The sequence below is a fragment of the Beta vulgaris genome, chromosome 3, assembly GCF_026745355.1.
Source record: "Beta vulgaris subsp. vulgaris cultivar EL10 chromosome 3, EL10.2, whole genome shotgun sequence".
Classification (NCBI taxonomy): domain Eukaryota; kingdom Viridiplantae; phylum Streptophyta; class Magnoliopsida; order Caryophyllales; family Amaranthaceae; genus Beta; species Beta vulgaris.
This window is the reverse complement of record NC_079204.1, coordinates 48,331,899-48,352,097: the sequence shown is the minus strand read 5'-3', so window position 1 is coordinate 48,352,097 and position 20,199 is coordinate 48,331,899. Positions and strand designations below refer to the sequence as shown.

General features: G+C 34.8%; 1 protein-coding gene across 1 annotated transcript; it reads left to right on the top strand.

Annotated features, from left to right (window-relative positions):
* The first annotated feature begins 16,118 nt into the window (after positions 1-16,118).
* LOC104889223 (thaumatin-like protein) lies at positions 16,119-19,754 on the top strand. The gene is made up of 3 exons (XM_010674395.4): positions 16,119-16,452; positions 17,654-17,961; positions 18,951-19,754. Exons 1-3 carry the CDS (start codon positions 16,389-16,391, stop codon positions 19,326-19,328), a joined length of 750 nt encoding a protein of 249 aa, XP_010672697.2. The 5' UTR covers positions 16,119-16,388; the 3' UTR covers positions 19,329-19,754.
* The last annotated feature ends 445 nt before the right edge of the window (positions 19,755-20,199 follow it).

Below are 20,199 nucleotides of genomic sequence, written 5' to 3'. Positions count from 1 at the left end.
TTTTCCAAATGACCAGCAGTCACTGGACGGTCAAGATTTTCTTGGATGACTGGAGTTACAGTCCTACCCTCAGGTGAACGGCAGCATGGCCCTGATCCCTGCCTCGAGGTGGTCTCTCGTCATCAACGGTATCATCCACCTGAACTCTAAAACTTCTGTTCCTTGCCACATTCGAAGAGTGACAGTCCGTCATTGTTGCGTCTCCCCACAGACGGCGCCAAATGTTATGTAGTGTAATGGTAAACTAATACAACAACTCCCAAAGATAGGTTCTTAAAACTGGAGACTTGTGCAACAATGATTGGTCAAATCCCGATGCTAACTCCTGACCAGCAACCTGCAAAAAGGGACCCACCCTGGAGGTTTGGGTGGTATTTCCCCCTCCGATGCTTAAGTCAGATGTCAGGGATGAAAGGAACTTTTAGAGAGAGAAAGTAGAGAGAGAGAGAGAAGAATTTATGACAGAGTAACAGTACTATGCTCTAAAAACGTACCTTTCACCCTGAAATCAAGGACTATTTATACTGTTTGAAATGACTGTGTGCCTTGATGTCACCCTAATTTGGGAGCATCTGATTGGCTAATCAAAGTAGCGGACACGTGGCAGTAATTGATTGGTCAGCACACCTCACTTTCATAAAAAGGTGTAGATATTTTTATTGGGCCTAAGTACAATTTTTGGGGCCAGAAGAGGGACCTCTAGTACATTTTCTTCAGAGAAACGTACTTTTAGGCCTGCCACTTCCAGACCTTTTGTACTTTTACCTCTCTGCATGCATGCCACATGTAAGGCTCCGATGGGGCCACGTGGCAGCACGATAGCCGTTGATTTTTTAGGCTACAACAGCTTTGGTGATTTACATTTTAGGAAAAACATAGTCATGTGGGATCTTGTTAGATTCGTCTGAATGTGAATTTTTTTAATATCAACTTTTTATAATTTTTACTTATTGATATATTATAATGGTTAAAATAATGCATTGGCAAACGTGCAAACAAGAAATGTTGCACTTATTTAGAAACGGAGGAAGTATGTCCTTAAAGTTTTGCACTGACATGCGTGAAAAGTGTAAGTGTGTAAATTAAAATGAAACGGAGGGAGTATGAAATTTGATAGGCGTGTCGCGCACCTAACAAAAATAAATAACCTAACTAATCCTCCTAACTATGTAGTAGGGTAAGTCAGAGTTGATCCCACAGAGAGAAAGTTGTTCTATGATTAGTCCTTAAATAATGGTAAGACTAAAGGAGATTAACATCAAGAATAATGGTGGAATTAAACTATAGTAATCAATATAATAAAAGACTCTACAGTTAAGTACCCCACTAGCACGAAATAATACAAAATAATTTCTACCCCAAACTAATAAATTAAATGTTCTCAAGGAAAAGTACACCCTATAAAGTACCATAAACCTCTCCCGAGTATCTATGGCTTCTCTAATATGCATTCAAGCCTACTCCCGTGGAATCATGCAAATTAAAGACATTAAACACGGCACTTTAACTTCCTAACAATCCATTCTACCTACTCCCGTGGAGAACTTCATGTCCTTAATTGAAATACTCAAATCCATCAAAATCTAACTCCCGTTGTGATCAAGACAATGGAATTTAACAATACTAGTTATCCCTAATCTAGTATTGAATATGCACAATCAATTAAGCAAGAACAATTAACAATTAATATGAGAATTTAAAGAAACAATCATGAATTAAATCATACTAGGGTTCAACTTAACCATAGATAAAAGAAACTACTCTATCATGAAATAAATAATGAAATCTAAATCTACTAAGAAAAGCATAATAATCAAAGAAATCAACAAAAGAAACTAATAAAACTCATGAATTAATGAAAAATAATAAAAACTAGGGTTTACACTAGAAACTAGAGAGAAAAAGGAGAGAAAACTAAAACCTAAAACCTAAAAAATAACGTGAGAGGGAGGCGTAGAGAGAAAGAATGAAAACCTATCTAAATAAATCTCTATTATATAAGGGAAGGGGGGGGGAGCAATGGTATCCTCTTTTGAAATGCCTAATTTGCCCCCCTTCCCTTTCTAAATTACAATTCACTTACAAATTAAAGGGGGCTTTAAGTAAAATACCAAAAATATAATTATAACAACCACTCACAAAGTCAACTAAAATCATAAAATTGCATAATTTACGTTATGCAAATCACTAAAATGTGAAAACTTTACAAACACTTAATAATTCATTTACAAACTATAACCTATGAAAAAATTGACTTGAAATCAAACTGTCTACTTTCTTTACAATCTATGAAGTACTGTACTTAATTCAAAAATCAACTAAAATATTATAATATTAGAAAGCATAAATAAATTCAATAAAATTTCTATTTTGTGCATAGAATTTAACTTTGAAAAGTAATAAAAAAAAGAATAGTGATAAACTTAAGTGACAAAAACTAAAACCAATCTAATTTTGCAACTAAAAACAATTATACTTCATATGTCTAATGTTCGAATTTTGACTCTTATTGCGAAGAAAATCGAGTTTGTGTTTTGAAAAAAAATTCAAGCACGCATCGCGTGCAAAAAATTATAGTATTCAATAACCTGATATGACTTGGAAAGTAATTTACAAGATAAGGAAAGTCTTAAATAAATCATTAATAGGCGGATTAGTGATCCGCGCGTACGCGTGGCATATTCCAGCAGAAACAGTGCAATCTTCCGAAAGGCATAACTCCTTGACTAGAAGTCTCCTCGAGGCGTGCTATCTATCGTTGGAAAGATCTTCAAGTCTAGTTTCCAAATATGCTGGAATTACTCGATTCTAAGAATCACATCAAAAGTTATGATCAGAAGAGTAGACATGACTCCTTTTTCACATTTCTTCTAATGATTTTCCGCTTCGTTTTCGCTCAAATTCGTACTATAAAATATCTATGACGATCCTTATGCATTGTAGCTTCCTTCCAAGTGCTCCTAATCCTCAAGTTTAATTAATCATACTCCAAATAACTGTTCTCAAATAACTGTTCTATATGTCTCTCCTATCCTTGACTTTATGCACTTATTTAATAACAAATGAAATACTACATGTTGACATACTCGAATACTCCCTTATGTTCCTCCTATTGAAAGTGCATTAAAAAAAGTATTTCAACATGTAGTATTTCAATATAAGAGATGAGTATCTTGATGTTGGTTTTGATGATAAAACTAACCTTCATAAATCTGGAACCAATAATGAGTTTAAAGATGATGGTACATACATTTACATCAGAAGCTTGAATTTCCTCATAGTTGGTCTCTACTCCATTTACAAGGAAATGTTTCCGGGAGTTCAAGTAATCATTTAAACCATATTAACAAGATATGAGGGCACACATACATACAGACACGATTTAGTGAGAAGTACAAGATATTTATTATTTTATAAAAAAACATTTTAGTAGCAACTAATACTTGAAAATCGAAATGAGGAAGAAGGAGGCTTTGTTTTAAGAAAACTAGTTTTTTCAGTTAGAGGTGATCATTTTGGCCCGGCCCGTTTTTGGGCCGGTTTTGGGCAGAATTTTTCGGCCCGCGGGCCGGGCCCGGCCCGGCCCGGTCGTTTTTTTTTGGGCGGCCTTTGGGCAAGCTAAAAACGACTTTTTAGTCTATTTTTTGGCCCGGCCCGTTTTGGCTCGCAAAAGCCCGCTAAGCCCGGCTCGAAATAGCGGTCTTTGGACACAAAAATTCGGCCCGAATTTAGGCCCGGCCCGGCCAATGGGCAAAAATTTTTTTGCCGCGGCCCGACCCATGATCACCTCTAATTTTTCTGCACGCTATGCGTGCAGTGACATTTTAGTCATAATTATTGCTCAATATTAAAAGAAATAAAAAATAAAATTATGAAAGTATGTATCTATGTTCACCTTCATTTGGTGAATAAGAAGTATTTAGATACTTACAAATAATATTTAAAAATATTTTAAAGTACGTATAAGTGATGAAATTGTATATCCAAGTAATGAAGAATCTAATTTTTTTTTTTTGAAATTTGTATTTGTGATTAATTCTGTATATGAGTTGTCTTTTTAATGAGAATGCTTTTTTTTTTATTGTACGTGGTATTAATTTTTGATAAGTTCTTGATTACAAATTTTTTTAGTTGATTGGATCTAAATTTAATTTGATTGAATCTTGTTTATTGGCAAGTTTATGTGATTGACAATTATATAAGTTGATTGGATTTAATAGAGATTTGGTCGAATTTTTTTAGTAAGTTTATGTGTGAATGGTTTTATGTTGTGGATGGTGAATATGTAAATTAAAAGGGGACACCATTGCCCCCCCTCCCCTTGGCTTATATAATAGAGATAAAAGTGTTAGGAAACGGGATGTTGTAATTTAATTAATGCGGAAAAAGTCAATGAAATAATAATGATGAGAAAAACAATAAAGAAGAACGAACAAAGAAATACAAGGATTTACGTGGTTCGGTCAAAATAAACCTACGTTCACAGGTGGGGGATTCGAGCTTGAACTATAATGGAGAAAAACTAGAGAATAACACTACTGGAAAAAAGCTCATCTGATGCGGTCAAAATCGAGCTTACTGATGCGGTTTTGGTCCGCATCAGGTGGGCTCGCAGCAGATCCCATTTATTTACCGATCCGGTCCAAAACTTGATCAATAAATGATTTACTGATGCGGTTTTGAGGTGAAAACCGCATCAGTTAATCACATTAACTAATGCGGTTTTCACCTAAAAACCGCATCAGTACGGTTCAAATTCATGTCAAAAAAAGTGCATACCTGCAGGTTGCACGTCTGCACTAAATTCATGATTTTGGCATCTTTGTTTGTATATATATATATATAATACATTATACATAGAAACAATCCAAAATTATACCAAATACATAGAAAATAGCTACATATATACTGAAAATTATATGAAATATACAAAAATACAAAAATTATACATAGAAACAACATAAATAGAGAATTGGCATAGAAACAACATTTCAACATAAATACAGAAAATTATACAAAAATAATAAATTAACATATATACAGAATTAATATATGTACAGAAAATTACAATACATATACAAAACTAACAGCTATAAAAAACCAAAATAAAGCAAAGGTAGATACTCACTCCGTCGTAAAGGATGTCCAGGCGGAAGTCGAGGGAGTTTTAGGTAGAACTCCCCACTTCCAAACGGTTTCGGGGCTTGTCCAAAAGCAAGTCCCGAAGGTGGGAGCTGATTATAAGACCCTCACACCCATCAAAACCCAACTGGGTCCGGATCACCCAGGGGAACTGTAACAGCCCGCTCTTCCGAGCTGCTAGCGAAACACGCTTAATAACCATAAACAACAATTAACTCTTAATTAATAAAATCGCAGCGGAAAAATATCCTCAAATACACCAATAATTGACTAGGATTCCCAAATATTATACAACGAAATAGAAATAACTATTCCCAAACCAACTACCTAAAAATACAATCTCAATCCTTAATATACGATGACATCAAAATCTCGCTTCACTTTCATTCTCGAGCTCTTGATACCAAACCTGCAAATTCAGGGAGAAAATACAAAACAAACAAAATTCCAAAATGAGTGGAAAACTCGTAACCTTTACTTCAGCCCGTTACAGACATTTTATTTTCTCAAATCATTTTCATTTCATTACAACGCTGGCATAGCTCACTCTCTTAAACAATCAGTGGCAAGTACGGGCTTTGGACAAGGGACAAACGCTGCCTCCACGGTTCGTTATGGAGCCCAGCAATACTACCCCCAAGGTTCGTTATGGAGCGTAGCCGACCGTATCAGGTCAAAAAGTAACCATCCTCCACCCATACCTTGCCCACTTTCTATTTTCAGTTCATAAACTAAGCCAGCAAAACAAGTTTCGTATTCATAATCAATCAATGACATTTCATCATCGCATTCATATCTATGGCCATAGTACGAACTTATTTATCCAAAACATAACACAAATATTCACACACACACACAAGGGCATGAGTAAAAGATTTTACTGAACATAAAAGTTACCTGAATCGCAATCCAATTCCTTAATCTCCGAATAATACTCCACTCCATGATCATCCTCCGAGAATCACCTCACAATGACATCAATAAATCAAAAACCAAACTTAGACTAATCTAAACTAGGAAACATAATCACATCTAATTCCCAATTCACAACTTATCAACCTTTAACATTCTAATTCCATAATCCTTAATTCATAATCATAGCTCTAGATTGTAGAACTTAACTAACTAAACTTAACTCACATACTAACAACAACAACAATAGACAACCACCACAAAGCATCATCAACAACAGCGCATCACCACACTAACCATAACAACAACAACGCCACTACAATCATCCTAACAACAACAGAACAAAACCATCACCAACAACAACACGTCACCACCACCAATAATAACACCAACAACAGTCCCACAACAACAAAACAACAACATAACAGTAGCAATAATCCCAATAATAATCAACCACCATATCTCCTTTCAATTAAACTATACTGCATACTTAAACTCCTAATCATAATCTAAATATAAATTAAGCTTGAAATACTAATCAAGAATTCTAAAATTAAAAACAAAGAGGTAAGTTACCTCTGCTCTATTAGGAGCAGCGAAGAATCGAGAAACAGAGGGGTTGAGGGGAAGGTTTCGAAGCTTCAGCAACAACGCAACAACAACAACAACAAACAATAGCAGCTTAGGTTTAATTTACAAAACTTGAAATCAGAATTCAAGAGGAAAAGAAAGAGATGGATATACCTCTGCTCACAAGAGCAGCGACGCAAAGAACAGAGAGCGGAGGGAGGTTTTGAGGCTTTGACGGCAAGCACCGTCAACCACAACATTAGTGGCAGCGGCGACTGAACACAACCGCCGGTAGGAGAGAGGAGTTATGGCGGTGGCGAGCGCAACCGCAACAACAAGACGACCGAAGAAAGAGGGAGGGACGGGTCGGAGAAGAACAACCAGCAACGAAGCTCCGGCGAGGTATGAGGGTGGTGCAGCGACACATCGAGCCAACGGCGAAGCACCGACGCCAGCAGTGCGTCGACGAATAGCAGCAGGTCCGACGAACAGGGCCGGCACGAAACAGAGGAAAGAGGAAACGAGAACAAACGGCGCTGACAAGGGGGAAAACTCCGGCGAGCAAGAATTGACGGGCACAAACGCTAGGTTCAGGCGACAACACCGCCGGCATAAAACCACCGGCACCGACGCACGAAAAGAAATAACGAGAAGAGAGAGAAACAGGGCTGCGACAACAGCAGCGATGAACAACAGATGCGGTTTGGTGGCTTGCGAGAAGCACCACACGCATATCAAGAACACCGGCGAGGCAACCGGATTCCGACGAGACCGAGAGCAGGGGACGAGAGAGAGAATTGAGGATTTGGGGGTTTTTGGGGCTTCAGGTTTCTTTCACGAGATATTGGAGTTTTCTTTGGGTTTGACAAAATGACACGAAGGGGGTTGGGTTTTGGTGTCATCAAGTTTAGAAGCCACGAGAAAGAATGAAAACAAGTGTTGGGTTTTCATCAACTAGTCAAACCGACAGAAGGTATAGGAGTTCAAGGGCAAATTGACTTTGACTTCCTATTTGACTAAATACCACACAATTTAGTCGCACATAAGACCCAAAATAATATTAATAATAATAATAATAAAAATAATCTCATATAGTTAAATAAATAAATATATTACAAACACGACAATATAATTAAAATCCAACTCAAATAAAATAAGATTTTCGAAATATAATTATCTTAATAAATATAATTAGCATTTAAATAAAGGTACTTTAAAACAGGGCTATTACAGGAAAACCGCTTTTCTTTTCCTTCGATTGCGGGGACAAATCCCTTAATTCTTTGATCTCGACCGACTAAATCAATCAATAGCAGAAGTGTTTTTCTTTTCGATTGAGCTTCTATTGGCCCTTAGCCTTTGATGAAGATGATCAATGGTTCTGCCGTTATTGCAGGAAGAAAGTAATTTACCAATCCCCAAAGCTACAAGAAACCCGAGACTACAACAACCGCTGCCCGAGATAAGACTTTTTTGCGATGCGGCGTGATTCAAATTGCTACGCCTTCCGATCTCGCATTCGACGATCGGGAAAATAACAAACAAGAAAAATTAGATGGGAGATTTTAGTGGGACAATGCGCTTGTCTTATTTGGGCCCTAATCTGCAAAGATTTACTTGGTGCAGGATTGAATTCCTACCAAAAAGTATCTACTAGTTTGAAGTTTCCACCTCTATATAAATAAGGTTTCGTTTTCCTAAGTTGAAGTTTCCACACCTATAATCAAGTGTGGGGAGCACTACTAGAGTTAGTAGTGTGGACTTGTACTTTGAGCGAGGTATTAGGAAATTCGCTATTAGTGGGTTTGGTAGACATAGATCTCGGAGTAGAGATTGAACCACGTTAAAACTCTTTTGTGTCCCCATTGCCATTTATTATCCACTTCTGCAGTGTGTTTCAACTCAATCTCAAAATCTCAATTTCAGCTGTAACACAGTGCATGATATGAAGCCGTAACTTCAAAATTTTGATTTTTTGCAAGATTATTTTTTAATCAAATCAATTCTGTCCATTTGTAATTAATATCTTGCTAACAAACACTTTGTGTGGAGTAAATATGAGGCTAAGCCATTTTCTCCTAATTGTTTGTGAGTTCTTAACAACTACTCCAAACAAATAAGACTTTACCTTACCAAGCTAAGTTTCGTCTACTGGTAAGAAAAGAACCTTCCAACTTCAAGGTTGGGAGTTCGATCCCTCATTTGGGGCACTTTGGAAGAGGGTTTCCCCTTACCATCCCCTCAATCTCAAAGTGTCTTCCCGCAAACCCAAATCGGGTTAACATACATGCGAGAGGTGTCGATTTGGCAGAGCCCTTCATCTTACCATGGGATCCCTAGTAGGGGCAAAAAAAAAGAATTTACCTTAACTATATACTCAATAACAATTGTCCATCCGTAAATAAGCATTAGATCAGAGCTCCACTATTTGTTGGTACAAGGAAGAGTTTCCTTATATGTTTTGGATCTCTTTGACGAGAGAAAGTATTGGCATCTCATAATGAGATGTCAAAATAGCATCTTATAAAATTTTTGGTACCAAAATTAAGTCAAAGTGATGCCAAAGTAGAGTCATTTGATACATCTCTATTTTATTACAATTTTACTTACTTTGGTACCAAATTTTTGTGAGATGACATTTTGTATCTTACTATTAACAGCGTATCCAAGCTCTTATGACGATTCCAAAATGTTCAGTTCGCACTATGCAAGTTGCACATTCATGCAACTCACACTGATTTTCATTGTCCACATGTAACTCCCACCCATGTGAAAGTGATTGATTTCTGAAGATAAATATAAACCATGTTAAGATAGAATTCATCTTTCTACTTCAAATTCTTCTTGTTAAAAAAGAAAGTAAAGCAACGAGGATAGGAGAATCTGTATCTATGAATGAGTAGAAATAGATAGAGCTAGCTCATATGGCAAAAAAAAAAAATTATGGCAAATAAAAAAAATTATGGCAAATAAAAACTATTTTGAAACAATTAAAAGAACAAAAGTGTCTATCTAATTGTAAGAGAAACTGTAGAGACCTTAATGTCAAATAGGAGGATGGATGGGACAATTTTAAGTGAAGTTATACAAAGGCCATGTTTTAGGCATTTATAGTTCAAAGAATGAAAAACAAAATTTATTCTAAGGTCTACCTACATAATAATGTAATTGTATCATTGTATGACCTTAACTTTAGACTTTCTCTAAACCTACGACCTCAAGCACACTACGAGTCTATGACAATATTATTTTTTAGGTTCTGTTTTTTTAGACTTATTTTCAGTTCAGTTCAATTTAATTTAAGTTGTTTCACTTCAGTTTAATCCAGTTTAGTTTGTTTCAGTTTACTTCAATTCAGTTTAGTTTGTTTCAGTTCAGTATTGTCTAATATTCTAATTATAATAACAATAATTTTTTATTTTCATTATTGTTTTTATAAATAATAGTATTATTATTATTTTTAAAAAGCATTATTATTTTTAATTATCATTATTAATTATTGTTATTAATTAATATTATTATTAATTATTTTTAGTATTATTAATTATTAATAATTATTATTATTACATCATTATTAATTATAATTATTATTGTTATTATTACATTTTTAATTATTATAATTATAATCAATTACTATTATTATATTAATTATTGTTATATTTATTGTTATTATATTAATTATTGTTATTCTTATATTAATATTATTATTTACTTATTATTATTATGACTAATTATTATAATTAATGTTAATATTAATTAATAATAATTATTATTATTACTTAATATTATTATTGTTAATATTATTAGTACTATTATAATATTATTATCTAATAATAATTGTTATTATTATCAACATTACTAATATTAATATTAATTATTCTTAATTTCTTATCATTATTATTATTATTATTTTAAATTATTATTATTTCAGTTCAGTTCATTTCACTTCAGCCCAATTTAGTCCAAAAGAACGAGGTCTTAGGGCCTGTTCTCTTCGGCATAAAACAGTTGAACCTAACTGAATTGAACTGAATTGAACTGAACTGAAATGAACTGAACTGAAATGAATAGTGATATGTGAGAGTAAAAGTATTGTCAAGAGTTGAACTGAATTGAACTGAACTGATCTGAACTGATTTGATCTGAACTGAACTGAATTGAACTGAACTGAACTGAATTGAACTGAACTGAATAGAAAATAAGTTGGGGAGAACAGGTCCTTAATCACCTTTTCAAAAATATACAACCAATGACAATTTATAAGAAGGGTGAATTAGAATTAAAGAAATTCAATAATTAGTCATTATATTCTCGATCTGCTTGGCATTTTTCGAGGACGAATTCTAAAAATTTGCTCTCTACTTCTCATATTAGTTGCTACAGTTACATTTATTAATGTTAATTTTGATTATTAATATCTCTAATTTATTTATTAGTTAAAATTATGAAAATTTGATAAATATACATAGAAACAATTCTTATAACATCTCATATATAGAGATTTTTGTATATATTAATAAAAAATATAATCAAAATAAAATATGTATATAATGTAAAAATTAAATTGTTATAATTAGGCCTTGTTTGGTTGACAAAATAAATCATGAGAAGTGCAAATTTCTAAGAAGTAGAAGTATATGAAGTTGTTTGGTTGGCAAAATCATGGGAATTTGCACTTCCTAGGAAGTTCTACTTCCTCCAAAATGGAGGAAGTTACTTACCTAGGTTCCCCTAGGTAAGTAGAGCTTTCCATAGGAAGTTCTACTTCCCATTATCAACCAAACACAATTTTACATTTTTTAAGAATTTCAAATACATGGAAAAAATAACTTTCTAGGAAGTATGACTTCCCATATACAATCAAACAAGGCCTTAATATGAGATGAAGATTATTTTTGACGAAGAATTCCAAGCATGACCTAAGCCCAAAATCCACTGGAGTACCGAGTACAGTACCCAAACAAAAGTGAACACCACAATTTTGCATACAGCTGGAAGTGGAGATTTGTGACTTTCATTTCTCAAGGTTTCAACTTTCTTCTGTCATTCTGACTTTTATTTTTCATTTATTCAACCCTTTCATTATAAATTACTACCCCTCTGTTTTTTTATTAGACATTTTTTTAAAATAATTATTTCTTTTTAATTGTTATATTTTTTGATTTAAGATACTTGGCCCATCATAAAATAATACTTTTATATTTGTTTTCTCTTTTTTCACCCAAAAGTACTAATTTTTCACTTTTTCTCATTATTTTACATTAAATTGGTCAAAAAGTACACTTCAAATAGCTTGAATTTTTTAAGCTCGGATGAAGCCCCTTGCAAGAAAGGGGAAATTGGACTTTTCTTCTTGCAAGAGGTGAGACTCGATCCCATGATCTTTGAGATCGGAGGTAATGCCAACATCACTAGACTATCACTTGTTGCTAAAAAAAAAAACCTTGAAATTGACATTGCATAAATTATTGTGCATACAACAATATAGTAATAAAAAAACGGTTTTTTCACCAAATACCTCTGACAAAAAAATTTATTCACCAAATACCCCAGCTTTTTTCAAAATTCACCAGATACCCATAACTTTTAAAAAAATTAACCAGATACACTTACTATTAACGGACGTTAGTGTTCCGTTAGCCTGTATTTACAACTTTGCCATAAGTCTACTTAATTAGCCCTAAGTCAACTTAATTAACCCTAATTCAACCTAATTAGCCCTAATTAATGTAATTAAACCTTAAACTAATTAAACCTTAAACTCTTCCTAACCCAACCCCAACCCCCAACCCTAGACCCACCAGTCCCACCACCCAACCCCAGCCCCACCCCCTCCCCTCCACCCCACCCAGCCCCCACCCCTCCCCCACTACCGGAGCACCACCACCCACTCCCCCTCCCCTCCCTCCCCTCCCCTCCAACGCCGCACCCCCACCCACGCAAGAACAGAGGCGAGAGAAGACACGAGCTGAAGGAGATAAGATAGTAATGGAGACAACAACAGTACCCAACAACAGTAACAATGAATGAAGAGAGAGGGAAAAACAGAGCGGCGCATGAAACAAAACCACCACCATCGAGAACAACAGTAGCAACAACGAAACAAAGGAGGAGAGAACGCGAGTAAGACAAAAAGCGACGAGTAGGGGCAAGTCAAACAGCGGCACCAGCAATAAGCAACACCGGCGAACCAAACACCGGCGAACACACAAAATGAAAGTTGCGCGACGGTTGCGGGGGTAGGGGGAGGGGAGGAGGGCGGCGCGACTGTTGGGGAAGGGGAGGGGGCGGCGCAACCGGCGGGGAAGGGGAGGGGGGCAGGGTGGTGGGGCTGGGGTTGTTGGGGGTGGTGGGTTAGAGGAGAAAGAGGGAGTTAGATTTTTTAGGATTTTTTTAGAATTTTTTAGGGTTTTTAGGATTAATTAACACTAATGACTAACGGAGTTAACCGCCGTTAGTCATTAAGGGCATTATTTGTTATTTTTTAAAAAATTTGGGGTATCTGGTGAATTTATTTTAAAAGTTAAGGGTATCTGGTGAATTTTGAAAAAAGTTGGGGTATTTGGTGAATAAATTTTTTTGTCAGGGGTATTTGGTGAAAAACCGTAAAAAAAATGAGGGAGTATTCCCTTGCATAAATTGTTGGGATCCCTTTCGCTATTTAACGTCTGTATTTATTAAAAATCGTCCGTATTTTTTTTAAGATTTTCCTAAACTACCCTTATGTATACTCACTCACTCTCTCTCTCCTCCTCTCACTCTCACTCTCACTTTCTCTCACCTCACTTCAACCACCACCACCAGAATCACCACTACCGAAACCACCACCACACCGCAACCACCACCACCGAAATCACCAACGAAAATTCATTTTGTTTCCTCGATGTAGGAAACAAAAAAAAATTGGTGGTGGTTTCGATGGTGGTTTTGGTGTTGGTGGTGGTCGTCGTTGTGGTGGTGGTTTCAGTAGTGGTGGTTCTGGTGTGCTGGTGGTTTTGTTGGTGGTGGTTCCGGTGTGGTGGTGGTTTCAATGATGGTTCAAGTGGTGGTTGGGATGAGGTGAAAGAAAGTGAGAATGAGAGTGGGAGGAGGAGAGAGAGAGTGGGTATATATAGGGGTAGTTTAGGAAAATCTTGAAAAAAATACGGGAGGTAAATAGTAATGCCCTAATGAAAAAAAAGGAGGGAGTATTCCCTTGTTTATGTTTAGTGGTTACTTTTCCCTCTTGAGAAAGCATACCCTCAACTTTCATCAATTATTGTGATTATTCTATAAGTAAAATATAATTATATTTGATCTTGTTAAATTTAACTCGATGTATAGATTTACTATATCAAATTTTATAATTTTTAGTTGAATAGAATATATCCATGCTTAAAAAGTCTTAAAAATGGTGTAAAAGCAAATTTTGTACTACTTCATAACGCAGAGAAAAAAACTGTAACACTACTGCTTACTTTTCAAATTATGTTTTTGGTCCGTTTTGTAAACTCCCGAAACTACAATTTTCCCTTGACTCTCCTGAGTAAGGCTATGCAAAGACCAAGGTCCGATTGAAATTCGGACTGGACCGGACCGAACGAAAAATTTTGGTCCGATCCTCGGTCCACATATCCCAACATTTCGGGCTTCCAGTTCGTCCAAACCCCGAAAATGTCGGTCAAGACCTGTGGAGCATAACTTCTTGGTTTAGTAAAAAAATTTATAATGGTTAAAAAAAAGAAGCTAGAAAAGCCAAAAAGGGTAAAACCTCCTAGTATTTATTTTCTTCAGGATTATTGTTGCTACAATTATTAAATTTGAATGTATCTAATTTATAAATATGGTTAAATCTAAAGAAATTATTACTTTCTTATAAAGAAAATATAGTTTTGTTTAAACAAGTCCAAAACTGAATTTGATCGGAAAATTATTGGTACTGGTCCATAGAATTTCCAATTTTTGGTCCAACTGGTTCCGGCCTAGTCCTGGACCAATGCACGTCCCTATGGACCTCGAGTAGATCCCACAAGGCAACAAGTTTGTATTAAGGGTCTGTTCTCTTCGGCATAAAAAAACTAAACTGAACTGAATTGAACTGAACTGAATTGAACTGAACTGAAATGAATAGTGATATGTGAAAGTAAAAGTATTGTCAAGAGCTGAACTGATCTGATCTGAAATGAACTGAACTGAATTGAATTGAACTGAAAATAAGCTGGGGAGAACAGGCCCTAAGTTTACACTTACTACGAAATTTAGGAGATTGATTATTTCACTTATTGACGCAATTTCAACTATTAACTAGAATAATCTTGATCTTAGAGGTGTATCATGATTAATTCATATGACGCATGATTTGTCAAATAAGTGAAAATTAGGAGGTGAAAATAACCAAACAAAAGGGAAAAAGGAGAGAAAAATTATAATTATTAAATAAATGTTATTTTTTTATATGTTTAACAAGTTATAGGTAATAGTAGTGTAATATTTTAACCCCCTAAAAGAGAAGGATAAGTATATAAAAAATAATTTGGAGACATCTATTCATTTTAGAAGTATAAGATTATTTGGGAATACACCCCAAAATTTAACACTATTTTGAGCTGATTAATACTTCAAATGATGAAGTAATGAGAGTGAAAAGTTTGAAACCAGGAGGAAATGGAAAATAATTGGCATATGAGTTCTATTAGGTTAGAACAAATTAAGGTAGTAACTCACAAGTTAATATGCTTAAGATGTTAAAAAAATTTAAAAATATAAAACATATGATGTGGCACAACATAAAATGATTGACATTTGTAAATTTAGAGATACAATAATGACTTTAAAAGATTGAAATACAACATAAAACATCGAGATATTCATTTCTTAAAAGCATGGTAATTCTCGTACAAGTAGAAGAAGAATTGAGGATCATTCTTACAAGAGGTGAGAATCATACTCATATCATAAAACGGAAGGAAAAATAATTTTGATTTGGTTTAAAGATATTTATAGATAGGTTACATTAATCTTTAATAACAATCATCCAATAGGTAATGAATAGTAGGTTTTTAACTTTCTAATTTTTTGTCTTTCAATTTTTTTTAATATATAATAAACTTTAGAAATTCTGATCCATCGACTCGGACCAGAATTTTATGTGTTTGAACCGGAGTGGACAAAAAATTAGTAATCAAAATTTTTTATGGATTGAAGATCGAATCAAAATCTTTAATCCAATCAATTCAAATTCCGATCCGACTTGATCTTTGCACAACCCTACTCATATATACCGGCATATACATAAGCATAGGTTAGGTCCTAGAAACTCCAAACTTCAAAGTTATTGTACAAAAGTTGGGCCAATAAGCTCAATAGGGCGCACAATTTCATGCACAAAATTGTGAGATCTTGATCGGCAGACATGAACTTATTTTCAGGCACAAAGATCCCACCTCAACCCCAAGAAATAAAACAACCACAAAAATAATACAGTCATAAAAAAATATTGCCGTTGGTCTTGTTCTTTTTTCAATTATTTTAACCATTTCTCCCCTTTTCTCCTTTTGTTTTCCTGGATAGTGGCTTGTGTACACTTTTGAAGTTTTGGTTCAACACTTTCATATTTCCTATATAACCCACCAACACCTCCTGCAAAAATCAAGGGAGATTTATTTTTACTACTTTCCTTGCTCTCTCAACTTTAACACTGAGTCACTCAGTACTTACCCACTCCCTTTAACTCACCGAGTTACTCATTATCTCAACCTAGCCACTGTCTCACTCTGCTGTCAGCCATGGATGCCATTTTCAAGCTCATTTTCTCTCTCCTCTTTTGTCTCATTTTTACCTCTCTTCCAGGTACATTTTACCCTTTCCCTCTTCACTTATTCCATTTTATTGTTCTTATCTCGCATTTTTTGTCACTTCTTTTATTTAATGTGTTCAGTTCACTAATGTGGGCTCTTTGGAAAATTTAAATTACAAGACACAGTTTATAGACTGAGAGATTATGGAAAATGTAACTCATAACTAAGTTCTTTTGTGCTAACAAATCAGCTTTCATGTTGTTTATGTCCTCTTAATAAAATAATCTCTTCAAATTTGTCAAAGCAAAGATGAGTCCTATATACTCCCTCCGTTTATATTTAATAGTAACCCTTTACCTTTCTACACTTGCTAATATAAACTTTTGAACATTAATGTCTCTAAATTTGCATTTGTAAAAACAAGATCTCACGTGACTATATTTTTCCATACTTATTAATCACAAATGATACTCATATATAAAGCGTCAATAGTGTTAAAACTCAAAGTATAACCATTAAAAAAAAAAAATGAAAGGAGCAATAAACAACTTTTTTCACTTTTTTTTTTTGGTTTTACATTTCTGAAATATAATACTCCATATGAACTTGAGACATGATCTTACTATTTTGATTATTTTTAACTCATACACTTGTGCTACATATGGTCAAATTTAAATAATATTGACTCAAAATTCTCACTCATATTATCGTCAAAATATGACTGATATAATTTGGTTAATTTAAAATCAATGTTCCCATTTTTCCAATTTATAAAAACTATAATTAGTATATTAATGGTAAAAACATGTTTAGTGAAAGCGTTAAGGTAGCAAGTGTAACCCTTTTCTTATGAGTAACTACAAAAAGCTAAAAGTGAAAAGATTCATAAGTAGCAACTAGGTTAGGTGTTAACAATATTGATTGATGTATAATTTTGTCCTAACTCCCTAAACTAAAAAGATTAAGCAATAATTAGGAAATACTGTAACTGTAGTAGGTAATTTATATCATTGCAATAAGTCCAATATTTTGTGTTTTTACTTTTCACCGTAGGGTTTTAGCCAAAAGTTAACATTGAGATTTGGACAATGTATTGAATTTGAAATGTTCCATGGACTAAATTTTGTTGCCTTGCTGGCTTGCTCCAACTGCAAAAGCAATTGATATATCTTACTAGTACTACTACTAAAATTTTCAACTAGTGTTGTAACAACAAATTGTAACCTTTTTTTTATGGTTTGGAATGTGAGCAGGGGAAGTAAGTGGAGCAAAAATGGTGCTATTGAACAAATGCAGGTACACAGTATGGCCAGGAATCCAGCCTAGTGCTGGCAAGGAAATTTTATCTCGTGGTGGTCTAAAGCTGTTGCCTAACAAGTTTAACGTCCTTAATCTCCCTGCTGGGTGGTCCGGTCGAATGTGGGGACGCCACGGCTGTCACTTTGATGCCCAAGGCCGCGGCAGCTGCGCTACTGGTGACTGTGGTGGCACCCTCTACTGTGCTGGTGCTGGTGGAGCTCCTCCGGCTACCCTTGTTGAGATCACTCTTGGACAGGAGCAGGTACATCTATGTCATACACCTGTGGATTAGTAAATGCTGTCAATTAATTTCTCTGGATGCATATCTTGTTTTATTATTAGTACATCATAGTATAGGATGTTAAGATATTGTCATAATTTATGTGAATGTGACACACACCTGGTTGTTTTATTTCGTCTTCCTTTTTTTTTTTTTCCAATTTTTGACTTGTGTTGTGTCATGTGTGTTTGTGGTGGGGTGGGGGTTGATGTAGTTATTTTAGTAGGTGTAATCTACCATGATAATAAATCATCTTGTTAGTCTCAGGAACTCTTTATTGATAAAGTTTAGATAACTTCAAATAAAAAATCTAATTAGGTGTTGTTAAATGAAGTTTCGTAAATCAGAATCAATTTAATAGAACTCATCTTCAGACTTCATATATGTATGGTGGGTAATATAATTGAGTAATAATGTTATTTAGCTATAATGGTTCTCTAGTAAACAAAAACATACATTGGCATTACTATTCCTTACCAATTATACATTGTTCACTTCAAATTTGGCATTATACCTATTGTTTGTTGAATAAATAAGTCTCTTAATATACTTTGATTTTCGGCTAACCCAGCACTTATTCGTCGGTAATGTGGGGGTGTGTATACAGGTTTAGAAAAAAGGTTTAAAGACTTTGTCATGTAAATATATCAAGGTCCAGTGGCCAAATTATCTTTAATACATACCATTTTATCACATGAATTTATTGAGATGATCAGTTTAGATACATCCATGTTCTATATATTTGGAAGGTATTATTTTCTAGTCTGATGTGTCTGCATCACAAGTGTCTGCATCTGTATTTATTTCATACTTGAATGAGATAAATGCTAAATTTATGTATGTTGCATAGTAATATTGTGCACATTTGTGTCCGTGTCTATAACCATGAATGTTACTTAATATCACTACCATCAATCATTATAAACTGGCACTAGCATTGCTTGACATTTCAAATTATTTGAAACATACAGGATTTCTACGACGTTAGTCTAGTGGATGGCTACAACCTGGCAATATCGATGGTACCTTTCAAGGGAGCCGCTGGACAATGCGCACCGGCAGGGTGCATTAGCGACCTGAACACAATGTGCCCAACGGGGCTCCAAGTCCGCGGCGCACGAGGCGGTGTTGTAGCTTGCAAAAGTGCTTGCTCCGCCTTTAACTCCCCAAGGTATTGTTGCACAGGCAACTTTGGTACTCCTCAGTCTTGTAAACCCACAGCCTACTCCAAAATCTTCAAGACCGCTTGTCCACGCGCTTACTCCTACGCATACGATGACCCCACTAGCATCGCTACTTGCACCGGGGCTAACTATTTGGTCACTTTCTGTCCCCACCACCGCCACTGACTGACTGATGAAGAAAAAGTCCCAAAAAAGTTCAAAAAATAGTTTACTCCTTCATAGATCTATAAAAAAATAGTGTGTAATTTTGTTGTGGGGTTACTAGATTTTTATTGATTGTGGAGAGATTCTGTTTTGCTATGTCAGATGGATAAGAGTATAATAGGTGCATGTCGGTCTACTGTATGACTGTATCTTTAGAGACTAGTGTTATAATACTACCTACGAGTACTATTACTATAATGTCTTAGATCTTAATGTTTGTGTGACATAATTTAGTGCTACTACTTAATCCTAGCTTGTAGTGATATCTTATTTTCTTTATATTAATGTTTATGCATGGCCTCCAATCGATGTTGTTGGCTTACATGGAAACTATCATTAAGATTTCATGTGACAAGATTTTGCGTTATACTATATCCTTTTTAAATAGATGATTCATTTTGATTTTTGCATTATTCGCATATTTTACTTTAATTATATTTTTCTAACATAAATTCTTGTATGAGACTTTATTGTACAACGGAGGTAACTTTTGCCGTAACGAGTGTACAATTGCTTTTTGTCTATTCTCTTTTAAATACGGCTCTTGTGCCTTATTTTTCTCATTACACATTTAGGTCATTATACACGTATCATAAGAGGTATTTAGTGTGTCGTAAAGACACCAAAAATTACTTTTTATACAATGTTTCTATATCCTAACAAGCAATTATTAAGAAAATAGTGAGGGCAAGTTAAGGGTCGATCCACAAGGAAAATGGGATTAATTAAAGTCTATCAAGTCCAAACTACCTAATTGAATGGTATTTGGGGTTTGAAAATATTTGATAACAATTATGACTAGCTAATAACAAGAGTTTAAATATCAAATAGG

Excerpts from the sequence above, each read along its gene's own strand:
- LOC104889223 (XM_010674395.4), top strand. The coding sequence starts at position 16,389 with ATGGATGCCATTTTCAAGCTCATTTTCTCTCTCCTCTTTTGTCTCATT. Across the intron at positions 16,453-17,653 it reads CATTTTTACCTCTCTTCCAG|GGGAAGTAAGTGGAGCAAAA; the intron begins GTACATTTTACC and ends GAATGTGAGCAG. Across the intron at positions 17,962-18,950 it reads TCACTCTTGGACAGGAGCAG|GATTTCTACGACGTTAGTCT; the intron begins GTACATCTATGT and ends TGAAACATACAG.